The 22,895-nt window shown below is 57.4% G+C and overlaps 7 protein-coding genes across 7 annotated transcripts; 4 read left to right on the top strand and 3 right to left on the bottom strand.

Annotated features, from left to right (window-relative positions):
* Positions 1 to 1,417: 1,417 nt before the first annotated feature.
* On the top strand, positions 1,418 to 4,359 carry D7B24_000705 (uncharacterized protein; the record flags this gene model as incomplete). Its single annotated transcript, XM_028634957.1, has 2 exons — positions 1,418 to 2,379; positions 2,454 to 4,359. 2 exons carry the CDS (start codon positions 1,418 to 1,420, stop codon positions 4,357 to 4,359), a joined length of 2,868 nt encoding a protein of 955 aa, XP_028498146.1.
* A 1,809-nt stretch (positions 4,360 to 6,168) lies between these two features.
* Positions 6,169 to 6,844, top strand: D7B24_000706 (uncharacterized protein; the record flags this gene model as incomplete). Its single annotated transcript, XM_028634958.1, has 3 exons — positions 6,169 to 6,234; positions 6,294 to 6,607; positions 6,673 to 6,844. The coding sequence occupies 3 exons, from the start codon at positions 6,169 to 6,171 to the stop codon at positions 6,842 to 6,844; spliced, it is 552 nt and encodes a 183-aa protein (XP_028498147.1).
* A 559-nt stretch (positions 6,845 to 7,403) lies between these two features.
* Positions 7,404 to 9,201, bottom strand: D7B24_000707 (uncharacterized protein; the record flags this gene model as incomplete). The annotated part of the gene is made up of 3 exons (XM_028634959.1): positions 7,404 to 8,373; positions 8,463 to 8,740; positions 8,815 to 9,201. 3 exons carry the CDS (start codon positions 9,199 to 9,201, stop codon positions 7,404 to 7,406), a joined length of 1,635 nt encoding a protein of 544 aa, XP_028498148.1.
* A 3,007-nt stretch (positions 9,202 to 12,208) lies between these two features.
* D7B24_000708 (uncharacterized protein) lies at positions 12,209 to 13,327 on the top strand (the record flags this gene model as incomplete). The annotated part of the gene is made up of 1 exon (XM_028634960.1): positions 12,209 to 13,327. The coding sequence occupies one exon, from the start codon at positions 12,209 to 12,211 to the stop codon at positions 13,325 to 13,327; it is 1,119 nt and encodes a 372-aa protein (XP_028498149.1).
* Positions 13,328 to 14,447: 1,120 nt separating this feature from the next.
* Positions 14,448 to 16,330, top strand: D7B24_000709 (uncharacterized protein; the record flags this gene model as incomplete). The annotated part of the gene is made up of 2 exons (XM_028634961.1): positions 14,448 to 15,995; positions 16,049 to 16,330. 2 exons carry the CDS (start codon positions 14,448 to 14,450, stop codon positions 16,328 to 16,330), a joined length of 1,830 nt encoding a protein of 609 aa, XP_028498150.1.
* A 342-nt stretch (positions 16,331 to 16,672) lies between these two features.
* D7B24_000710 (uncharacterized protein) lies at positions 16,673 to 19,873 on the bottom strand (the record flags this gene model as incomplete). The annotated part of the gene is made up of 3 exons (XM_028634962.1): positions 16,673 to 19,256; positions 19,331 to 19,716; positions 19,817 to 19,873. 3 exons carry the CDS (start codon positions 19,871 to 19,873, stop codon positions 16,673 to 16,675), a joined length of 3,027 nt encoding a protein of 1,008 aa, XP_028498151.1.
* Positions 19,874 to 20,516: 643 nt separating this feature from the next.
* D7B24_000711 (uncharacterized protein) lies at positions 20,517 to 21,396 on the bottom strand (the record flags this gene model as incomplete). The annotated part of the gene is made up of 4 exons (XM_028634963.1): positions 20,517 to 20,600; positions 20,659 to 20,836; positions 20,889 to 21,126; positions 21,189 to 21,396. 4 exons carry the CDS (start codon positions 21,394 to 21,396, stop codon positions 20,517 to 20,519), a joined length of 708 nt encoding a protein of 235 aa, XP_028498152.1.
* Positions 21,397 to 22,895: the final 1,499 nt, after the last annotated feature.

The raw sequence follows: 22,895 nt of genomic DNA on the forward strand, positions 1-22,895 counted from the left end.
GTTATAGCATGGCAGGCTGATGCCTTGGCGTTGTGTCCAAGTTGGGACGGACTCATTATCATCTGGCAAAACCAAATGGGACGCAGTCATGCCGATGCGAGCACACTGGGGAAGGAACAGCCCAGCGCTGCCTCTGTGACTCGCCCGTCTCTTTCTGGACCGACGTAGAGCGATTCAGAGCTTCGATAGTGCTTCCGACAGTTTATATTCCACGTGACTGGGGGTGTGTGCAGTTCATCGGCATGACGCTTGTCAAACAGCACGCTCCATGAGACACTGCTCCATGACTCAGCTAGGGTTGCAATCACCATGACCCTGGAAAGTCCTCAAATTGCCAGGGCAATGGCTTTCGGAGCCCGTTGGCGATTCTTGATTGGCATCCTTTGATCGAGCCTCGCATAAACGCTGGTGTGGAAAGGCGAGATGCCAGCAGCGAACTGATAATCCAGGGGTCAGGGTAAGGGAATCATCGGCCAGTCTGTTTAGCGTGGAGCTAAAGAGCTCAGCGGTTGTTTGACACGGAGGGCCCAGTCTATGGATCAGAGTTCGTGAACAATGAGCCAAACGACAACTACGGAATCTTCGACTGTAGGTCGACGGTTGTGTGCCCGGCATCAGTGAGGGGCAGATTTCTTTTTCCTCAAGTCCCACGACTGACAACGATCGACGACTAAAGGACGGGCTACAAGTGGAACACACTGTGCTGCGGCTTGAAGCGAAGTTTAGCCGCAGCCAACGTCGATCACAGTGCAAAGGGCGGCCGTTGCAGGCGATCATGGCTCAGGAGCGACCAAAGCTAGGCCCGAAGTACCGCGATGCCGCGCCAATCAGGGGGGTTACGTCACAGGTCCAAGCCCGCCCCCCACCCCCCTCGTTGGCTGCTGTGGGCTGCTGGGCGCGCCCTGGCGTGCTTCAGTGGACTGCTCCAGCGTCCAAGCGGGGATCGGATGCGCTGGAGCTTCTCCCCGCCAGTGCATCAGCTTTCTGCCACTTCCAGTTGGGCGGGAGCTCCTCCGCCGGGGACCCAGGACGTTGCGACTGCTTGAAAGACCATCGACTCCCTCCACGTCGAGGAGACAATCCGTCTTCCCTTTCCTCTACCACCCTTTCTCAGCATCAATTGGTTCGCGTCAAAGCATCCTGCGGTCTTCCTGCAGGCTCACCGCAATTTCTCTTGTCGATATCGACAAACACGTCACCTCGCCCTGGTTGGCAAACATTGAGACAGGGCTGCGCTGTCACACGACAAGGCAGAACTCGTTTAACCAGACGCTGAACCCTGCACGGCACTTGACCGTCTCGTAAAGTCGGCAGAGTCTCTCCAAAGGAAAAAGCTCAACCTCCGGAACGTTGACACCACGGTTCTCCCTACCGTATTTCCCGTCAACTCATAGCTGTTTGGCCATCTACCATCGCCATGGACGCCAGCCAGAAGCGATTGCTCGCTGAAGACGAGGCCAAGCTTCGTCGTTCTCATGATGGATACGACTCGGAGTCCGACATTGACGTCACGGAACACCTTGCACAGAAGTCCGGGTTTGACTCCAAAGACCAACCCAAGCCTGCGTTCCTGGGGGGCGACCGGCCAGGCATACTCTCCTCGTGGAAGAGACCTTTCAAGGGTCGCTCAAGATGTTGCATCATCTTCGCGAGCATCATCTTCACCCTCTGGGCTGTTCTCAGCGCCGGAGGCGCCGTCGTCTACCACAAGTACACGGGCGCGCCGCCCCTTGGTCAGTCGCCCCCCTGGTACCCAACACCCCTAGGTGGCACCGCCAAATCGTGGGCCGAAAGCTACAAAAAGGCTGCCGATCTGGTCTCCAAGATGACCCTGCCCGAGAAGGTCAACATCACGACCGGCACTGGCTGGCGTATGGGCCTTGCTGTCGGCACTACCGGACCGGCCACCAACGTCGGCTTCCCCCAGCTGCAGCTGCAAGACGGCCCTCTTGGCATCCGCTTCGCCGACAACTCAACCGCCTGGCCCGCTGGTATCACGACCGGAGCCACCTTCAACAAGGAGCTGTTCTACCTCCGCGGCAAGGGCCACGCCAACGAGGCGCGTCGCAAGGGTATCAATGTGCTACTCGGTCCCTGCGTTGGGCCCCTCGGCCGCATGCCCGCCGGTGGTCGCAACTGGGAGGGTTTCGGATCTGATCCCTACCTGCAGGGCATTGCTGCCGCTGAGACCATCAAGGGTATCCAGGATGAGGGTGTCATGGCCACCATCAAGCACTTTGTGGCGAACGAACAGGAGCACTTCCGTCAGAGCTGGGAGTGGGGTCTCCCGAATGCCCTGTCATCCAACATTGACGACCGCACCATGCACGAGCTTTATGCGTGGCCGTTTGCTGACTCGATCAAGGCCGGCGTCGCCAGGTATGCCAGCCAGACTGCTTCTTTTCGCCATGCTCCCCTCCTTTCCTGTCTGCATTTCAGGCTAACCGTTTCAGTGTTATGTGCTCGTACAACATGGTCAACAACAGCTACGCCTGTGACAACTCGAAGCTCATGAACGGCCTCCTCAAGGACGAGATGGGATTCCAGGGCTTTGTCATGTCCGACTGGCTGGCCCAGCGTTCCGGCGTCGGAAGTGCCTTGTCTGGTCTTGACATGACCATGCCCGGTGATGGCCTTCTATGGGAGGACGGCAAGTCGCTCTGGGGCTCTTCTCTGACGCGCTCTGTGCTCAACGGCTCTGTTCCCCTCAGCCGACTCAACGACATGGTCGTTCGTGTCGTTGCCTCCTGGTACCAACTCGGCCAGGATGACAAGGAGCTCTACCCTGACGAGCTTCCCAACTTTTCCTCCTGGACCGACGACAAGATGGGCGTGCTCGCGCCTGGCAGCAACACCCCGCAAGAGGAGTTTGAGGTGAACAAGTACGTCGAGGTCTTGAAGGATCACAAGGATATTGCTCGTCAGGTCGCCGCCGAAGGCACTGTTTTGCTGAAGAATGACGGCGTCCTCCCTATCAGCAAGGATGGCGAGATTGGCACCCAGAAGACGAGGCGCCACGATGGTAAGCTCAAAGTTGGCATTTTCGGCGAGGATGCTGGTCCTGGCAAGGGACCCAACTACTGCAAGGATCGCGGCTGCAACCAAGGTACCCTCGGCGAGGGCTGGGGCAGCGGATCCGCCGAATTCCCGTACCTTCTCACGCCCGTCGACTCTCTCAAGAACGGTTTCAACGACGACAAGGTTGTCGTGACCGAGCACCTGGACAACAAGCTTGACTATTACAAGAAGAACCCTTCGGTTCTGAAGGACCAGGATGTTTGCTTCGTCTTTGCGAATGCCGATGCCGGCGAGGGCTTCCTCGCATGGGGCAGCGTTGGCGGCGACCGCAACGACCTGTTCCTGCAGAAGGGCGGTGACGACCTCATCCTGCACGTTGCCGAAAACTGCGGTAGCGGCAAGGGCGATACCGTTGTGGTCATTCACTCAGTCGGCCCCGTCGACCTCGAGGCCTTCATCGACCTTCCCACTGTCAAGGCCGTCCTCTACGCCAACCTTCCCGGCCAGGAGAGCGGAGACGCTCTCGCTGAGGTTGTCTTCGGCGACGTGAACCCCAACGGTCACCTCCCCTACACCATTGCCAAGTCTCTAAAGGATTTCGGAGCCGGAGGCCAGATCATGTACCTGCCCAACGGCGTCAACCCCCAGCAGGACTTCTCGGAGGGCCTCTACATTGACTACCGTCACTTTGACAAGTACAACATTGAGCCTCGCTTCGAATTCGGGTTTGGTCTATCGTACACCACCTTTGAGTTCTCCGACATCAAGGTCAAGACTGTCAAGGACAAGTCGGCGCTGCCCTCGCCGCGGCCTTCTGACGCTGTCAAGGCGCCCAGCTTTGACGAGAAGATTCCCGATCCCAAGGAGGCCCTGTGGCCCGACAACATCCGCCGACTGCAGCGTTACAACTACCCGTACCTTGAGAAGGTGGACGATATCAAGCAGGGCGCGTATCCCTACCCTGACGGGTACGAGACGCCTCACCCGCTTTCGGGCGCCGGCGGCGACGAGGGCGGCAACCCCGATCTCTGGGAGACGTACGCTACCGTGACGGTGGAGGTGTCCAACACGGGCGAGGTGGCCGGCAAGGTGGTCCCTCAGCTGTACCTCTCGTACCCAGACACGGAGAAGGACATTGACTTCCCGGTCCGAGTGCTTCGCGGGTTCGAAAAGTTCAACCTCGAGAAGGGCGAGAAGAAGTCGGTGAGCTTCCATCTGACACGCCGCGATCTCAGCTACTGGGACGTTGTGCAGCAAAACTGGGTCATGGTGACCAGTGGAGAGTACACGTTCTCCGTGGGCCAGAGCTCGCGGGACCTGCCTCAACAGGTCAAGTGGTGATGTGGAGGGGGGGATGAAAAGACTCTGATGACATTTTGGAAATAAATTTGAAGCAACCCTAGCCCTCACTGCCTTGCTCACAATGCCTGGGAACCTGTATGTGAGATGCTTTTGTTGTGCACGTCTGTCGCGTCCTCCTGGTCGTACCTACGTCCATGTGTACCGCGCCAGGTCTACCTTCGGCTGTCAGACGCCACATTGTGGCGCGGCGCACTCGGCATGTGAGGGAGGGAGGCACTGCAGGTACCTACTTAGGTAGGTACTGCAGCTTACCTAGGTACTGCAGCTTACCTAGGTACTTCACCTTACCTCCTGGCTTTGGCTGCGCTGTGCAGCTGCCCCGAGCACCTCTGTGCCTTGGGTTCGCAGGCCTGCTGCAGCCCTACGGGAGACCCCTGCCGTTTCAGCGAGCGAGGCGCCCAAGGCAAGGTACCTAGGCAGGCACCACCTAGGTAAGGTCAGGTAAAAGAAGTGAGCAGGAGCAGGCAGCTAGCTCGGTCTTCGTAGGATCTCACCCCTTTCCCACAACTCGACCAACCATCCTTCCTTCATCTTAACATCACAATGGCCCCCAAATAAACGACAAAGCCATTCATCCTCCGGTCCCATCTGGGCCCCTCGTCGCCATCCTCCTGCATCCTTCTGCTCCGCAAATCACGTCTCCGCTGTGACCCTTGGCACCCAACGCCCTGGTCTTCTATTTTCTGTCGCAGCTAGGCCAAGGCCCCTCTCTGTTCCCAGGCGGCGGCGCAGGGACCGAATCCTCTGCCGCTTCTATTCTCTTCTTTGGGACGATGTCCCACGCGACCCCCAGGGCACAACTGGCGCACAATCGACGCATCACGGCTCCGCGTTGGTGCCAGGCGAATTGAAAAAAATGGCTCGAAATCGCAGGATCGTGGTCCGGGGTGGCTCAGGAAGCAGGATGCGCTATTCCCTACAGACCCTCGGCGAATGCCTCCTCGCACCATGCTCATGACCCGGCAAACCCATCTATCTCGAAGTTTAATGTCTTGCAACCCCGTTCGTCGCGAATCACGCCTCTCGTAGTTGACCAAGCACCACCAGCCTGGTCCATCCTGCCGGGGCGCGTGTCCAAGCCTGGGTGCGAGGTCCAGTAGTCCCGAAATGGCGTCGTCGTTTATGACGATGTACGGCATGCGGCTCCTTCAGATGACAGCACGGCTAGGACCGAGCCCAGACAACCACGCGCTCCAAGGCCCACGGCAGTTTTTGGTGTCCCCCGCCAGGCCGCTCGAGGGTCACGGTTTCCTGAGATCCAAATCAAGGTGGCTCAGGTCGTCCTTCGCGGTCGACCTGGGCCCCTCTCGTGTTCTATTTGGGCCACCTTCATTCTCCATTTTGCGTCGGCCTTCCACTCGTTATCGACGGATCGAGACACCCTCCTGACCTCAGCCTGCCATCTTGTCCAATCTGTCATACACACCCTCCCTGTCTACGAACACGCGCGTTGGGACTTGACTGCTTCCCACTGCGACGACGCGCGGAGGTCACTGCTCGGCACCTACTTTCCTCGACCCCTGGAGCGGCTTGTCGTTGGATTCAGGAGCTGTCCAGCTGTCGAGGCAGCATCGCCAACCTCTCACCGGAAGCCGTGGAGATTCTTTGCGCTCATTGTTTGCTTCATAAAGACGGCGTCCTCTGTCTCCTGCCATCTTGACATTTCACACAGACATCATCAGCACCTTCCTACGAGCAAGCACTTTGGACTTTGAAGTGACTTGATAGCTCCTTCAGCAAAGGCTCAGTCAGATATCATCTGCGCCATTCTCAGATAACATCGTTACAATGCCCTCCTCCAGCTCCAGCGGGTACAGCCGTCACTCCCGCGGCAGCGGAAGCCATCGCTCTCGCGTTAGTAGTTCCGGCCTGTCTACTCTTCCAACATCTTCCTCATCTGATCACTTCCCTAGTCCTCCATTCAGCAACTCATCACCTCTCTTGAGACCCATCGCGTAAACACCTTGACAGAGCTCTGCCGAATCGAGCGCATCGCTTCCACCTGTGAAGATGAAGATGATGCTCTTGCCTTCCAAGGCCCCATGACCGCCGCCTGGGACTATTACGTCTCGAGCAATCAGCTTCTCACCGAGCTTCGCGGCCTCACCCGTGCCTATCCCTTTAGCGGCGATGTCGTCCGCGACGCGCACCGGCTTGTGCGGAACGATCCGGATTCGAACCGGAGCTGGAACTTGGCCTGGCTGATTCTGGTCAAGATACAGGATGAGTAAGTCACCAAGTCGTCATGAGACTACAACATCTTCTTGGTACCACGAGATGCTAACTGTGCAGGGGTCTGATTTCTGTGTACGCTGCCGTTGAGGCGAATCGTCCAGAGATGTGGGGTGGTCGACGGCCAGTGGCGGAGGAGGCGGAGCTGCTCTGCGGGTATTTTGAGCAGGAGTGGAATCGTGGCGTTGAAACGATGCTGAGGCACTGGACTGTAAGCCCGACGTGGTACTAGAGAGCGGTCTTTGTTTGGCGCAGCTTGGTGTAACATGATGGACTTGGTGGCTGGCTGAAGTGAGAAGGCTGACATGCGCAGCAATGTGAAGATATGAGTAGGTTTGGGTGTCATTTGGTCTGAAATCGAATTTGGCGTTGACGGCGAAGCTCCTTTAAACGCATTGCCCATATAGGTCGCTTAAGACCATCATCTCTATTTCCCTTGTGATGCATGCCGACGTCGGGCAAGGTTATCCTACGATCAAAGCATCTGTGAAGACGATTGGCGTGCGTACCGTCGAAAATCATGGAGATTCCAAGCTTGGCATGGTGCATGGATAACATCAATCATAGAAGAGAAGAACCATTCAATTCATCATGTCATGACTACGCTCACAAAACGCCCCCTATCACCACCACGTCCCGTTGCTTCCAGCGGTGCCGGAACCACATTCTACCATGGTCGTACACACAACACCATCCCACTCTGTCTAAGTTCTTGCTCTAGTAATGCCTACGCTACAGATTTTCCAAAATAAATAAATAAATAAAAAGATTCAATCCCGTACTGCTTCAGTCTAGAACACGTAGCGGAACGCCAGGTTCTCCCTGTCCGTGAGATCCTCGTAGGCGTGGGACGTAAAGTCCGGGCTCGCCTCGGCGACGCCCGACGCGGCCAGCTCGTCCCTCTTCTTGTTCTGGCGGACGAGGTGGAAGCGCAGGGCGATGATGATGAGGACGAGCAGGCCGTAGCAGCCCATGTGGGTGGAAAAGGCGATCAGGTAGCGGGGCTGGTCGCGCTGGAGGAAGACCTGGGGCCCGACGGCGTTGCCGGCGGCCCAGAAGATGAAGTTCATGGCGACGGCGACCGTCTTCTTGGTCTGGCCGGCAATGTTGCGCGAGATGAGGGACAGGGCGAGCGTCTGGGCGGCCCAGAAGGAGAGGGTGATGTAGTACGAGATGAGCAGGCCGACGTTGGTGCCCATGCTGCCCTTGCGCACCGTCATGAGCACGGCCGTGCCGGCGAACGAGGGCAGGCAGTAGACGAGCATGATCCAGAGGTTCTGGCTGTAGCGCTTGGCGAGCCACACGGAGCTCAGCAGCACGATGATGATGTAGAAGCCCAGCACCATGGCCAGCAGCTGCGTCTCGATGAGGCTGAAGCCGAACGACTTGATGATGATGTTGGCGAAGGCGCCGAGGCCCGACGTCGGCAGCGTCGTGCAGAAGGCGATGCCGCAGTAGCCCCAGACCTGCGGGTCCGTCAGGCCCTCGACGAACTGGTGCCGCTTGAACGTCTTGTTCTGGATGCCCGTCTGGTTGTCGCGCACGCGCTCGACCATCTCGTGCTTCTCCGCCTCCGTGAAGCAGTGCGCCCGCATCGGCGAGTCGGGCATCCAGAAGCCCACCCACAGGCCGAAGACGACCGAGATGACGCCGTACGTGAGGAAGAGCCACTGCCACGACGCGAGCGGGCCCGTCTTGATGAGGCTGAAGCAGTAGGCGAGCAGGCCGCCGACAATCTGCTGCGCGCCGTTCATCATGTACCTGGAGGACCCCCTTTTGTTAGCGAGCGAGACAAGAGAGAAAAAGGAAAGAAAAAAGGCAAGGTGGGGGGTGGGAGAGTGGGCGCGTACCAGTACGTCACGCGAGAAGCCTGCTCCTCGCGGCGGTACCACATGCCGGACAGGATGACGAAGGCAGGCTGGCATACCGACTCGAAGATACCGAGCAGCGTGCGGACGACGAGCAGGCCCTCAAAGCTGGTGCAGGCGGCGTGGCACGCGAGCGTGATGCCCCAGGCGACGATGCAGAAGCTGAGGTACTTGGCGATGGGGACGCGGGCGATGAGCCAGTTCTGGGGGTATTCAACGATGAGAACGGCAATGTAGATACACGTCGTCAGCCAGGAGTACTACAAATGCCCAGCGGCGGCGTTAGCGATGCGAGCGGAAGAGGGATTTTCATTGTGATTCTGTAGCAACGTACCGACTGCTCCAGCTTGCCTTCGGCATCCACCAGGCCAGTGTCCTCGGGGAGTCCCATGATGGAGGAGAAGGACATGGTGCCCTTGTCGATGGCCTGGAGGAAGTACGTCAAGATCATGACGATGAGGACGCGCTTGTCGATCATGCGGCGGAGCTCGTCGCTGCGCTCGGGCGAGATCTCGATACGTTCAGCGTTGACATAGTTGGCCAGCTCCCTGTCGATCTCGCCATAACGCGTGTTGGCTTGCTTGGTGTCAATGTCGACGGACTGCGTCTCGGGGTCGTCGTTGATCGTGTCCGGCCTGGCTGTGGGGTTGACAGCCGGGTTTGTGCCATCCTCGTGTTGAGAAATGGTGGCCTTGTTGTCGCCAGCCTCGTTGGAGGTCATGTTGGGCGAAATTGTGAAGGGGGGGGGGGGGTCCGGACGAGAGAAATCAGAGATGAGATGGGCGTTGTCGATGAGGGATCCCTCTGGGTCAAGGAGTGAAGCAAGTCTTCAACTTTGTGGAAGGAAGAAAGAAAAGCCTCGATCGTCTTCCTCAACTGTCAAAGTCCTGCTCATTAAAAAATTCACATCAAAGTAAGCATGGGCCAGCGTCTTTTTAAAACAAATCAACCACCCCATTCCACGACCGCCCTGGATGCGAATCTAATCAAAGAGAGGCATAGCGCTGGCAGTGACATTAACCCGAGTGCAGCGTGGACGGCATGGGTCTGGAGACGAGCGACTCCAGATTTCTTCACTGGTGCCATGGGGTTGCACGCGGGGATAGAGCTAATTCACTCATGAAGAGAGATAGAGATCTTGGGGACGGACGGCTGGATTGGCTGCCCAGCGAGACTCGACGGTGGAACCAAGGGGTATCATTCAGCCGAAGACGAAAATACAGCGGGGATGCCGTGTCGATCCCCAGCTCGCAAACGACTTGTCGTGGTGTGTCGACCGGGCAGAGCGGCGAGTCAACCTGCAACGGCTGGTAACGCCAGGTCGGGTCAGTAGGGGGCGTGAGACGTGTTGACAGGAACACGAAATCGGATCTCTCGGATCGTGGTGTTGCCCTTGCAACTCCTATTCCGCCTGTCCGTGGCTCCCGATGGGTGAATGCGTTGATGGTGGTGAGGGCAAGTCCAGCATTGAGGCTCTTGTCCCGAATTGCGGCTCTTGGTGATGGCCCTGCGGCTCTTTGGCTGTGCCGTGACCCCCTGGCCCCTGGTCACAAGAGGAAGCAATCTAGGCGGGAAGGGTGCCCGTGCCGATTGCTTGGCAGAAGCTTGACGGGCGAGGGCGAGGTGGTCGGATGTCGGCATAGACTGGTGAGTCGACCCTTTCCACCAGTGAAATGACCCCGTCGTCATCGTGGCTTTTCTCTCCTAAATTTCTCTTGCTTCCTCGTTCTCTTTTCCTAGGGTCTTCTCGGTTATCTGTGCCATCAACGTCACCGGTTCAATTTTGCTGGCTGTGGCTTGCTTGGCTCCCCCGTCGTGATTCCAGTGTGCCAAGAACAAATTCGATGCAACGTCACTCATTTTGGGGAACCCCTCTCTTTTCCATTTCAGATTCCAAGCACATCGGTGTCGGCCAAGGGCCGATGGCCGCTCGCTGTTATGCTGAGCGGTTCAGCGCAGCGATGGCACGCTAGACCTAACGAGAACCAAAGACCGTTTACCCGAGCCAGTCGCGCGCCACGGCCGACTGGGGCTCTTTGGATCCCTTTTCGGCCGGATCGCGGAGTATCTACCCTGCTCCGACGTGGTGGAGGGCATCCCTTCACATCATCACGAGAAACGTGGTCCGTAGCTGAGGTGAGCGGTAACTAAATATGTAATTCCACGATGCCCGCTTTCCACGCCTTGATGGAGCTGTGTTGGGTGTTATTGGATGCTGTCAGTCAGGACTGCCGCGACTCTCCTGTGTCGGTGGCCTCGAACCCAGGATGGTCTTGCAACCTGGAGGAGGAGGAGAAATTTCTCGTCTCATCGATTCATCGCTTCGATTGTAAGTACGTCTCGGTTCCCGAATCGCCACTCGGACCCAACCTCAGTCGCAATTCTTTCCGTCTGAAAGACGGCCGACAGCGGTATATAGCCAGCTTTTCCGCATCATCCGTGCTGAGTTGCTTCCCAGACTGGCAGAGGAGACTGATCATGGGCGCTTTTGTCAAGTCACTCCAGGCCACACAAAGTGTGCTTGCGTCCGAAGTCGCCGGAAGCCACATGATCCCGTATGAAGCATTCACCGGCAAACTGCCGACAACCGGAGACTCATGGACCGAGTCCTGACAAAATGCGATGAAAGAAAGGGGCAGCACACGAGGCATACTTATGTACCTGTGCTGTTGAGTGGGACAAAGAGAGAACTTCGGGGCATCTTCATCGTCGCTGGTGCTCATGTGGCTGAGCATGAGCCACAACCCTTCCCCGATGGGGTAAGACGGTGGGGGGAGATAAATGCTTTTTCACTGGACCAATTTACCAGATGGTGAGGAGATGAGGGGAAACGCTGTGGACATCGTGGAGTTTTCCACACCGAGCTTTCATTAGACCCCCACGGAGAGAGAAAACGAGGGGTAAAAACTTGGGGCTTCGGGGGGGGCTTCAGGGGGGGGGGGATCATTTGCTTGGGGGCCTTTGCACCGTTCTCTCATTGGCGAGAATAGCCGGTGCATAACAATTCATGCCGAAAAGAATGGCAACGGCCATCAAGCCAGTGACCTTCTGGTCATGCCGTGCGTCTTAACCTGCCCCCCCCAAGGCTCGGTAGCACGCAGAGAAGAGACCGGGAGTCCCGTGGCTTCGTGAATGCACTAGCCAACTGCCAATACCAGAACGTAAGCCCTTTGTGCGACTGGTGCACCAGGGGGCGGCGAGGCGTCGCCCACTCGGCCTGCATCAGTCCGAGGGCCTCCCCACTCGCACGCCAATGGCCCATGCCCCCGAGAAGGAGGGGTCTCGACGTGCCCCTCACCCCCAGACTCGCCAAAGTCGGGGCATGTTCATAAAGGTTGACGAGCCTGCTGCATCGAGCCGGTGCCGTCCTGCCGGCGCGTGCTCTCCTCGATTCTGTCCAGACACGTCGACGAAACTTGTGCCGAGAAGCCGAATCTTTTTTTCTTGCCCACCCTTCTTTCTTCATATCGGAAGGTTGTAACGTGTTTGATGCCGTCATTGTGAGAAACGTCGTTACGAGGTGAGTTCTTCTGCACCGATGGCAAGGGCCTTCGGGGCCATTTGCCACGCATCCAGCCTTCATTGTTTGGTGTTGACAATACTAGACCAAAGAGAACATTCTTATCTCCCCAACGCTGAAACGCATTGAGGAAAAAGCAGTACAGCAAGAATCGCTACAAACAAAAAGCAACTACTGCAAACCGCCAATCCCCAATCTCACCACCATCATGCCTCTCGAGCTCCACGGCCTCAAGTCGGCCGACATCCACGCCAAGGTCCGGTCTCTCATCCACGATCTCGTCAACATCAAGGATGAGACTGGCGAGTTCCTCATGACCCTGGCCGACGGCCGCATCATCGACACCAAGGGCTGGAACGACTGGGAGTGGACGCACGGTGTCGGCCTGTACGGCATCTGGAAGTACTATGAGCTGACCGACGATGCTGAGTTCCTTAAGATCATCGAGGACTGGTTCCAGAACCGCTTCGACGAGGGCCACAAGGGCAAGAACATCAACACCATGGCCGTCTTCCTGACCCTGGCCTTTGTCTACGAGAAGACGGGCAACCAGACGTACGTGCCGTGGCTCGACAGCTGGGCCGAGTGGGCCATGCACGACCTCGGCCGCACCAAGTACGGCGGCATGCAGCACACGACCTACCTCGAGATCAACGACGAGCAGCTCTGGGATGACACGCTCATGATGACCGTCATGCCCCTGGCCAAGATTGGTCTCGTCCTCAACCGACCCGAGTACGTGGCTGAGGCCAAGAGGCAGTTCCTCCTGCACACGCAGTACCTCTTCGACGCCCCCTCGGGCCTCTTCTTCCACGGCTGGACCTTTGCCGACGGCGGCCACAACTTTGCGCGTGCCCGCTGGGCGCGCGGCAACGCGTGGCTGACCATTGTCATCCCCGAGTTTGTCGAGCTCCTCGACCTGCCCAAGGACGACCCGCTGCGCTACCACCTCCTCAACACGCTCGAGGCGCAGGCCGCGGCGCTCGTGCCGCTGCAGGAGGCTGACGGCCTCTGGCGCACGCTGCTCGACGTCTCCCAGGACGAGGGCTCCTACGTCGAGGCCAGCGCGACGGCCGGCTTCGCCTACGGCATCCTCAAGGCCCAGCGCAAGAGGTACATCGGAAAGGAGTACGAGGCGACGGCCATCAAGGCCGTCAACGCTGTCATTGACAACATCAGCCCCGAGGGCGAGCTGCTCAACACGTCGTTCGGCACCGGCATGGGCCACGACCTGCAGCACTACAAGGACATTCCGAGGACGAGCATGCCGTACGGCCAGGCCATGGCCATGATGGCGCTGGTCGAGTTCCTGCGTGTGTACTACTGAGGCAAGGGGTGGGTCAATAGCATTGGTGTAGCGGGTTGGATTTTGTTCCAAAAAAAAGAGAAGAATAAATATATTGATACCAAATGGCTAGTTGGTTGGCTGGACGTGTTTGAAACCAGAGAAAAAGAAGATGACTTGCGTGTCTCAGCCTCGCTCAGTTGGTGAGCAGTGTGTCTGTGTCACGGGTCCATGGAATTGTCGTCTGGTGATCAAGCCAGCAAGGTGTATGTGTGTCGGTGGTCCCGACGGATAGCGGTGAGCGAAATATCAATGACAACGGCCCTGAGATGGTGATTGTGCCTTGGTTTTGACGCTGCCTGGGATGTGCCGTTCACTGTGCCTGTGGGACTTGTGATGATCAAGAGCAAGAACGGCGGTAAAGTCAGCAAGGCCCCGCGAGGCAAGGTCCGCACCTGGCAGAATGCAGGAATGCAAAGTGAGGCTGCACACAGCAGCCATTGGCGGTACGCCGAGTCTCACTGGAGACAGCCCCGGTCGTTCTTTCCCCACACTCTTATCTGCTGCTTATCGCTGCACATCATCGTCGCCGGAGCTTTTCTGACCAGACCACTGCCAGTGCCACCCATCCGCGTCCGAACCCGCTCGCACCTGCTGCATCCGCCATACGGGCACCTCGTCCAGTGACCTGAGTCCCTGGCAGCCGCCTGGGGGTAAGGACCTAGGCAAGACCGAGGGTCGACCGCTGCTGCCCGCCCGCCCGCACGCCACCATCAATCTGAGTGAGGTAAGGTACGGCAGGCACGATCAGATCCCGCACGCGCGATTTCGCTCGCCTTCATTCCTCGTCCTTCTGATTTTTCACCTTTCCACCTTTACAAACGACGACAAGTTGATCCATCAGACTCTGCCATTGTCACCATCATGTGGCAACGCGCTTGAGTGCCCACCAACACTGCGTTCCCATCCCAGGGCTTTCGCCTCACCATTCCGTCTCGACGCCGATCTCGATTGTCTAGCTTGTGCTAGCCCCCCCCTACGTCACCACCCGCTAAAGAATCGATCAACTCACTTCCCGTCGGCAACATCGACAACCTCCCTCTGCTGAACTTTCTTTCCGATCTTCTCTCAACAACCATACACCATTTGCTGGAGCTTTGCAATGGGTCGTCCGGATATCCTGGGACGCAATGATGCCGCTCGTGCAGTTGCCGCTGCGAGAACCCTCTCCTCGGGTTCGCTTCATGCTGGCGAACCCATGCCGACCCTGCGGAACATCGAGGCCGGTCGTCGCGCCATGACATTACGCCGCCAGTCGACACATCGATACCATACCTTCCCGACGCCTCCACCCAAGACCCCAATGGAACAATCGCACCACCAGCTGGGCGCACCCTCCGACGCGAGCTCAGATGTTTCCGAAGATGATCACGAGGAGACCCCGCTGCCCGTTCGGCAACTTGCCCTCCTCGCCTTGCTTTCGCTGACAGAGCAAACCGCCCTCAACTCGATATCACCCTATCTGCCTCAGATGGTCGAGTCATTTCCCGACATCCCCGAGACGCAAACAGGCCTGTACGTCGGCATCTTGGCCTCGTCGTTCGCGCTGGCCCAGCTGTCAACCAACCTGTTGTGGGGATACCTGTCGGACGTTGTGGGGAGAAAACCCACCATGGTGCTCGGCACCTTCATGTTGATGGGCTGCTTCGTGGCCTTCGGCTTCTGCAAGGCATACTGGCAGATCATCGTCGTCCATGTGGCCATGGGCATGCTCAACGGCAATGCTGCCGTCGTGCCAACCGTGCTGGGCGAGGTCACGGATCGCTCAAATCAGAGCAGGGCCTTTACCTGGCTCCCCGTCATCTATTCGCTCGGAGGCATCACTGGCCCTGCATTCGGAGGCCTTCTCGTCGGCAAGCTCACGCCAACCTATCCCTACCTGGCTCCGAACCTGATCAGCGCTGGTCTTCTTTTGTTCAGTGTCGTTGTCGTTGGCATCTGGTTCGAGGAGACGTTGGAGAGCGCCCATGACGACGCCCACGAGGCTTGGATCCCAGAGTGGCTACGGAATGCCTGGTCCAAGATATGGGGCTCGGCCGAGCCGCGACGCAACTCGTGGAGCTCGCGTTGGCCTCGCCAAGGATCGCGCGCTGTCGTGGAGCACGACGATGAGGACGATGAAGAGGACGACGAAGGGCACGCCGGAGAGGGCCAAGGCCTTTTGCATCATTCCTCTGATCTAGATGGCACGGATGAGGATACCAAGCACGGAGACGAGCACACGTCATGGCGCCAGATTCTAAGCCGCAACACCATCCTTGTTCTTCTGACGTATCTTGTTTTCCAGCTCTCGAACATCTCATTCAATGGTTTGTATCCTATTTTCGCCAACGCCGATACCCCCGCCGGTCGCGATCTGTCGCCCAGCACCATCGGTGTCTGTCTGAGTGCGGCGGGTGTCGCTACTATCATCTTCCAGGCCTTCATCTTTCAGCATCTCAAGGCGCAACTTGGCAATTTGGGGAGCTACCGCGTTGCTCTATTGGGACTCGCCGTCAGCATGCTTCTCATGCCCTGGATTGGCTACAAGGATGACAAGCCACTCTTCGGAATTGGAACCGGTCAAGCATGGCTCTATGCTGAACTGATTGCCGTTCTCGTTTTCAAAAACATCTGCGCTGTTGGCGGTCTATCGAGCGTCATGCTTTTAGTCAGTATACCACTGTCCCCTCATGCCACGAGACGCGAGGCTAACACATCAAGATTACTAATTGTGCACCGACACACGGCACTCTCGGCACTCTCAATGGCATCGCTCAATCTCTGTCCGCTGCTGGCCGCAGTATTGGTCCCTTTGTTTCAGGTGGCCTCTTCACGATCGCCATCGACGTTCGTCCCAAGGGCGAGGCTCTTGCTTGGGGAGTCTTCGGCGGCATCGCCTTCCTCGGCTGGCTTGGCACTATGGGCATCCGAAATCGCGGTCTCGAAAGCGACGACTGGTTGGGCACTGAGGACCACTCTGAAGACGACGAGGCTGAGCCGTAAACCTGGCTAGAGATGGATGTATTTGGTTGATTTGTTTTCGTCGTCTTTCCTTGTTCTTATTCACGACTGCATGAAGACGGTGTTTATATACGGATGGGGCGGGCAAGCATGAGGATCTCTGGTTACGAGCGGCGGTCTGCATCACTAGGCGATATGGGACTCAGATCTGGCATACAGCTGATATTAAATGTATTGGTTTACGAATACAATTCATTCTTGAGGCGTTGCTAACTCAACGCGGCGACAGGGTTCCATGACTTTCGTGTACTGCACGAGAAAAAAATGACAACGAGATGAAATTAGTAAGAAAAGGTACATCCTTATCCCGCATCACCAGCCTTGTCATGGCCATGGTCTCCTGAGGTTCGGATACAGGGCACCTATTGGTGTCCTCGGGCCTCCCCTATTCGCTCCAGGCAGATATCGCGCCGAAAATTGCATCCACGACCTTTGCTGCGCGCCGTTTCCACCCTGGTTATAGATGTCTGGTGCCCTCCGTGGTTTCTCGTATGATCTCGCAAGTTCATCGAGTGTCTTGAAATTTGTGATGGTGCTCTTGGTTGCATACTCTTCCATGGGTCCTTTGAACGTTCTTTCTGGTTCTTTGAGTTGTATGAAGGTAGAGTTCCAGAGATCTGTCGTCGGACGGGCCGATGGCGGCGGTTCTCGCGAACGCGTTAGGCCGGGACTCCACGTAATCGCCGTCGGTTGCGCTGGCGACGGCGGCGGCCCTGTCTTTGCCAAGGGAACCGGTTGTGGCAGCTGCGGTACATCACGCTTCTTGAACCCCTGTTCTCTCGCCGGAGTGGAAGAATAAATGTCGCCCGCCTCTGGCGCTGCTAGTTTCTGTTGGGAGGAGCTCCCTGCCGATTCGTAGCCCGAGTCTTCGATGTCTGCGTCCTTTGTGGCTTCTTTGCTCGAGATTGCCTTGATGGCATTGTCAATGTCGCGTAGGAGCTGGCGGTCGTTGCTCGTTGCTGCGAGGTCGCGTGAGAGAATTTCGAGCTCGAGCCGGATGGCGTGTCGGTGGTCTGGGTCCTTGGCTGCCGCGATGGACGCAAAGGCAGATGCCACCTGCTCCAGGCTGCGTTGCATGGGGGCCGAGCCCGACGTTGTTGATGGCTGAAGCTGAACCGCGGGTGTCGGCTTCGACTTGGCCTTTCTGATGGAACGCGCAGTATCAAGCTTCCGGTACGGGTTATATGCCTGCCAGCTCGGTTCCTCGAGGGCCTTGGCAGGGATCGTGGCCATGCATCCCAGTTCGGGCGGTCTACTCGTATCCGCGAGCTCGGCGCGGAAGACAGGGGCGCCGCGTTGTTCGTCTCCCGCGAAGAAGAACCGCCCCGTCGTCGTGAACGCCCCGTCGTCCTGGAGCGGCGTGGACTCGCCGCCGCTCGACTCACCCTCCGCGCTGTCCTGTCGTCGCCACTGCGGGGGGTTGACGACCTGTCTCTTCTTGAGGACCGTCCGGAGCTTTTTGGTGTTTGTCCACGTGTTTGCTGGCTTGACTCGGTGGCGCGTGAGACCGTTTGAGTGGAATGAGTCCGGCTTCGGACTGCCGGGGCTGTCGAGCGCCTCTCTCGACGTGCGCCGGATCATGCGCCCGAAGATGCGGTTGATGCCCCTCTTGACGGCCTGGGGTGATATTGGCGACAGTTCGTCGTCCGCGTCGCCGCGAAAGGGAATCGCTTCCGTCTCGATGGTCGAGACATCCTGCGAACTTCCGCCCCGCCTCGAACCCCTCACGCGCTTGCCGGGCTCAGGGCTGCCCTCGAAGACGAGCGGCGTGGCAGTCTCGCCCGGTGGCAGCAGGAACAAAGTCCTGAGAAGGGTCTGGTGCTGAGCGACAAAGAGCCGCGGGTCGGGGAAGTGGTGATAGTCAAAGTCGGCGGGGAGCTGGCGCTTGAATATCTCTGCTCGGATCGGGTCGTCGGAGGCGTCAAAGACGACATGGAGGAGGCCGAGCGAGGCGTAGTACTCGGTCGAGTACTCGTCGCTGTCCTGCTTCTTCCACAGCCGCTTCTTGCCGAGGAAGGCCTGCTGGCAGGTGGCGAGCGCCTCGTCCGTCTTGCCCTGGGCGAGGTACGCGATGGCCAGGGCGTGCAGGAGGTTGCACACGACCATGTTCCGGCCGGCTTTGGAGCGGGCGAGCTCCGTCACCAGCGGCGCGGCCTTTTGCCAGGACCCCTCGAGAAAGTGGCAGATGGCGAGCTGGATCTTTGTCGTGCGTGTGGGCTTGTGCGCGACGCCCGCCTCGGTTGAGGCGGTGGCCTTGGAGAGGAAGCGGCTCAGGAGGCGTGCTGCGTTGGCAAAGTCGAGTGCTTTGATGCTTTCATTGGCGAGCTCGTAAAGGCCAGAGATGTAGTACTGGTCAAAGTCTGAACAGTCCTCGCCATCGTCCTCCTCCTCCTCTTCCTCTTCGTCTTCCGTTTCTTCGTCTGAACGACGTTGTTCACAGACTTGTGGCGCCGAGTCTGACGCCAGGGCCGGCGAGTCTGACGTCCATTTCTTCTGGTCGCTTATCTCTTCTGGATTCGTCCTTGCTTTGGATAGAACAGGCGTAGCGAACTCAGGAGACTGGCAACGTCCCTGCCGGAGGCACTGCTCAACCCACTGGCGTCTGATGGGAGGGAAGTCGCCAGCGAGGCTGGAACCCGTCCTGGAGAGCTGGCGGACGGAAGCATTGCTGTCATCTGCCCTGACGGTACTAGCAGTCGAAGAAGCGGCAGAGTGAAACTGCTTTGCCGCCTCGGCCAGGTGCCACAGATTCTGGCATAGACGGGCATCGGGGAGAGAGATAAAGTGCTGGGAGAATCCGCCGACTGGCAGACGAGACACTCGGAGTGCTGCTTCAATAGACAGCTTGAGCGTACTCAGCTCGGTCAGGATCTTGGCTTGCGACGTGTTGCTTCGCAGAGACAGCGACCTAGAGGCGACCTGTTGTCAGCAAGGCGTACAGACAGATACCTAGTATACAGACGCAGATGGGATCATACGAACACATTGATAGTACTGAGAATGGTCTGTAGAGCCGAGTTGGACTTGTGGATCTTGTCTCTGAACGCAGCCAGCTCGCCATCGTAGACGGCCAGGTCCGCTACCGTTCGAGTCTTCCAGGCAAAGCCCTTCGCGTGGGCGTGCCTCTTGATCCTCTCGACCAGTTTTCCCAGGTCGTTCAGCGACAGCTCGCAGTTGACCAACGACTGGTCAATCTCCCGCCACAGCTCCTTCTCCACGAGGGCAAAGTCCAGTGTACCATATCTCCTCAAAGTCTTGTCCACCGTATTCAGGAAGTTTGTAAGATTGGTGAGCTCCTCGCAGAGTCCTACGATACGGACTTCCACCGTTCGGTAGGACTTGGCGAGCTTATAGAGAGACTTGGTGATCTGTTTGTCAACCCTTTAGCGCCGGGCGCTCACAGTGTCTCATGCCCCTTGCGCCGACATCTCAATCGACTCAGCCGAGCATCTGAAGATGTGGACTTACAAAGCCAGCAGCCTCCAGCAAGGGCACCGTCGAGGCAGCAATCGAGAGGGGGTCCATGGCAGCGAATCAGTCGGATTGTCAACAGTCCTACGACCACAATATTGGTGCTTGTTTCAATTGAAGTCAGAGTCCTACGTTGAGATAACCACCAACAGCAGACCATCATCAAAACAAATCGACAGGTCGCACCATACGGAATGGGGCGGCCGCCAGTATTCATGGTTGACACCGAAGGTCTGCCTTGTTGAACGCCTTTCGCTGAGACGGGTGCCGGTCTGCCGCGCCTCCACGGCTTGCATGGTCAGTACAGAGGGCCTATGAGACGTGTATGTTCACGCAGTGAGACGAGCTACTGCTGTGCAGCGCGCAGGGGGGCAGCACCTTGTCCTGCCAAGGCTTGATGCTCATAGGTTGAGGAGCTGCACTGCGCCTCTTTCGACACGATCACCAGCCAAAACATCCCTGAACTCGCCCAGTCAAAATGATTCCACAGGGCTGGAGGCAGCCTGGCGGTGCAATGGCCTGTGGTCGCCTTACGAGGATGACGAAGATGACGCGCATGAACGAGTGCGATCTGGCTCACCAGGGCCTGTTCAGATTTTACACTTCGTGAGACATGAAGCCGATAGCAACGCCAGTACACAGCACCTTCTTCAAATGATCTAGAGCGGTACAGACTGAATTCCGTCACCGATGGACCTTAAATCTCGGCAATTGGAGGCCCGGGGATGACATAGGCATCAATGTCATCCACCCAGATGTTGATGTGAATCCCAGGATGGTCCTGCAGCGTACAGCGTCAGCCCCAGTATGGCACAATGCCCACGAAGAATGATACTCACAGCCTTGTACTCCCCGGGAAAAGATACACCTGACGGTATCGAAGCAGTGCCCCCGTTCGTCACCTTGATCTGGTAGCAGGTCATGTAGAACTGCGCCGCGCCGAGCTGACCTGCGCTGTGGAGCGCAACAGCCTCTGCGCGGACCAAGTAATCGCCAGAGGGCAGGTTCTCCGGTATCCTACCGCTGTCAGTCCTCTGAATTTTGATATCAACGTAGGCAAAAATCTTACATCACGCCGAAGCGACCGCAATTGTTGTTCAGATAGTCAGTTCCCCAGACCTGGTCCTCGGGTGTGTATCCATACTCTCCAATCTTGAAGAATGGGTCTGAGCCGTCGGCAATCGTGGCGTCTAGGACGGCCGCAAGGTAGACCATGACAGGGCCATGGTGGTTTCCTCCGATGGCAGGCTTCTCGCAGTCACGGTCACCCGGCTGCTCATGCATCTCTACCTCAATCATGGAGCCCGCTGGTATGCGGATGTCAGCGCATCAGCCTGAGCCGAAGGATGGCAAGGGTGAATTGACGTACCAGGAACTTCACAAATGCCCGCTACGCCGCTGGCACCTCCGATATTGCATCGGAGGTTGTTCGAAGCTACGTCTTCGATCGGACTATTGCCGGGAGGAAGGCGAGCGCAGGTGCTGCCCTGATCAACGCCGTCGATCCAAAACTGCTGAAACGTAGCGTGACCATGAGCCATGCTGACCAAGGCAAACATACCCAGAGTAGATCGCATGTTTGTTTGGAGTGCTGGGAATGTTCCAGAGTCTATCGAATCGAAAGTACGAGGTTCAGCCTATGTTTCGTAGCGGATGTCCTGATCTGATGAGAGCCAGGAGATCACGACAGTCGCGATCCATTTATCGCAGACAGACTACTTTTATAGGCATGTCTTCACCATCGCCCAGAAATGTGAGACCATTTCCCTCTCGGCTGTTCTCCCGACTCTCCCACACGCACTATATTCCGAGCGTGCTTTCGTCGGGCCTTTTTACCCCAAATGAATGATCATCAGCATCTCGATGAACGAGACGTCAGGCATGCGCCACGATAAAGTGCCGTGCTGTCATCGCCTTGAAACCCGGGGCAGCGGGAACCCGAAAGCTCCTTAGGCGCCATATATAATCACTCTTTGAGGGGTGAGCTATGCAGCCATGATCAGAGGGGAACACGGTCTCACAAGCTGATAAGAGAGAACCCGCGCCAACCACTGAGATCTCCTCGATGAGCCGTGACAGATAGGGGGCCAGCTATTACAGGACGCTGTAAGGAAGGTGATCGGAAGATGAATTGGAGATCAGTGCCGGTTTGGGCGCGGAGGCAGACACCGGGGTTTGTGGGGCCGGCGTGTCACGTTGAGCGGCCCCGGACATCAGGGCGGATGATGCGTGGGGTCGGCCACTCTATATCCAAGACTTTCCAAACATTGAAAGCACGGCTGTGACGTAGAAAATATAGGCGGCACGGGATTATTCCAAGCTGTGATGCTAGCAGTCTTGCGATCGGAGGGCCAACTTCGAGATGCCACCTCTCACAGGCCAGCCGAGGCGCGTGCTCATCGGCTCGGCTCTCGTCCGTGTAGTGGCTGCGATAGATGGGAGAAGTCTTGGTCATATTAACTAAAATGCATTGAAGTAATGTCAATGGCACAAGATGGTCGATTCGCATCAACTGAGACCGGATGCGTTGCGAGAAGACTTTCAGGTTTCGTGCCCAGCAGAGAGATGATGGATGGAGCACAAATCTTTTTGTCTGCTGAGTACACTCGACACAGCGCACGCACGCAACTTGAATAAAATCAACGGCCATGGACAAACATGAAACTACAAAGCTGCCAGACGAGGAAAACTCTGCCAGCGAAGAGGAAAGAAGATTCATAACGTACCGTCTAGGGCTACCTACGTGAACAGTCCGCTCGCCTAGAATAACGGCGAAGTCCCCGCAGGAAGGAACACGGAGATGCCGAATCAGGCAAAGCCGACAAGATGAAGCCGATATAAAGGTTCGACTCGCCCACGCACACTCTCATGGCATACCAGTCACTCACTCGGCACTGCAAGGGGAAAAGTGTTTTGGAAGGTGATTGTCATTTCTCAACCTTGAAGACTAGATCCTGGTTCACATCCTCTCGTCGACTTCACTTAATTACAACGAGCCACCTCTCCGACTCCCGCAACAACAGCCAAGTATATATATCTCGAAAGGGGGCCATGGCAGGCGACCCCATTCTTGGTT

Source organism: Verticillium nonalfalfae (genome assembly GCF_003724135.2).
Source record: "Verticillium nonalfalfae strain VnAa140/NRRL 66861 chromosome Unknown scaffold_11, whole genome shotgun sequence".
Taxonomy (NCBI): Eukaryota; Fungi; Ascomycota; class Sordariomycetes; order Glomerellales; family Plectosphaerellaceae; genus Verticillium; species Verticillium nonalfalfae.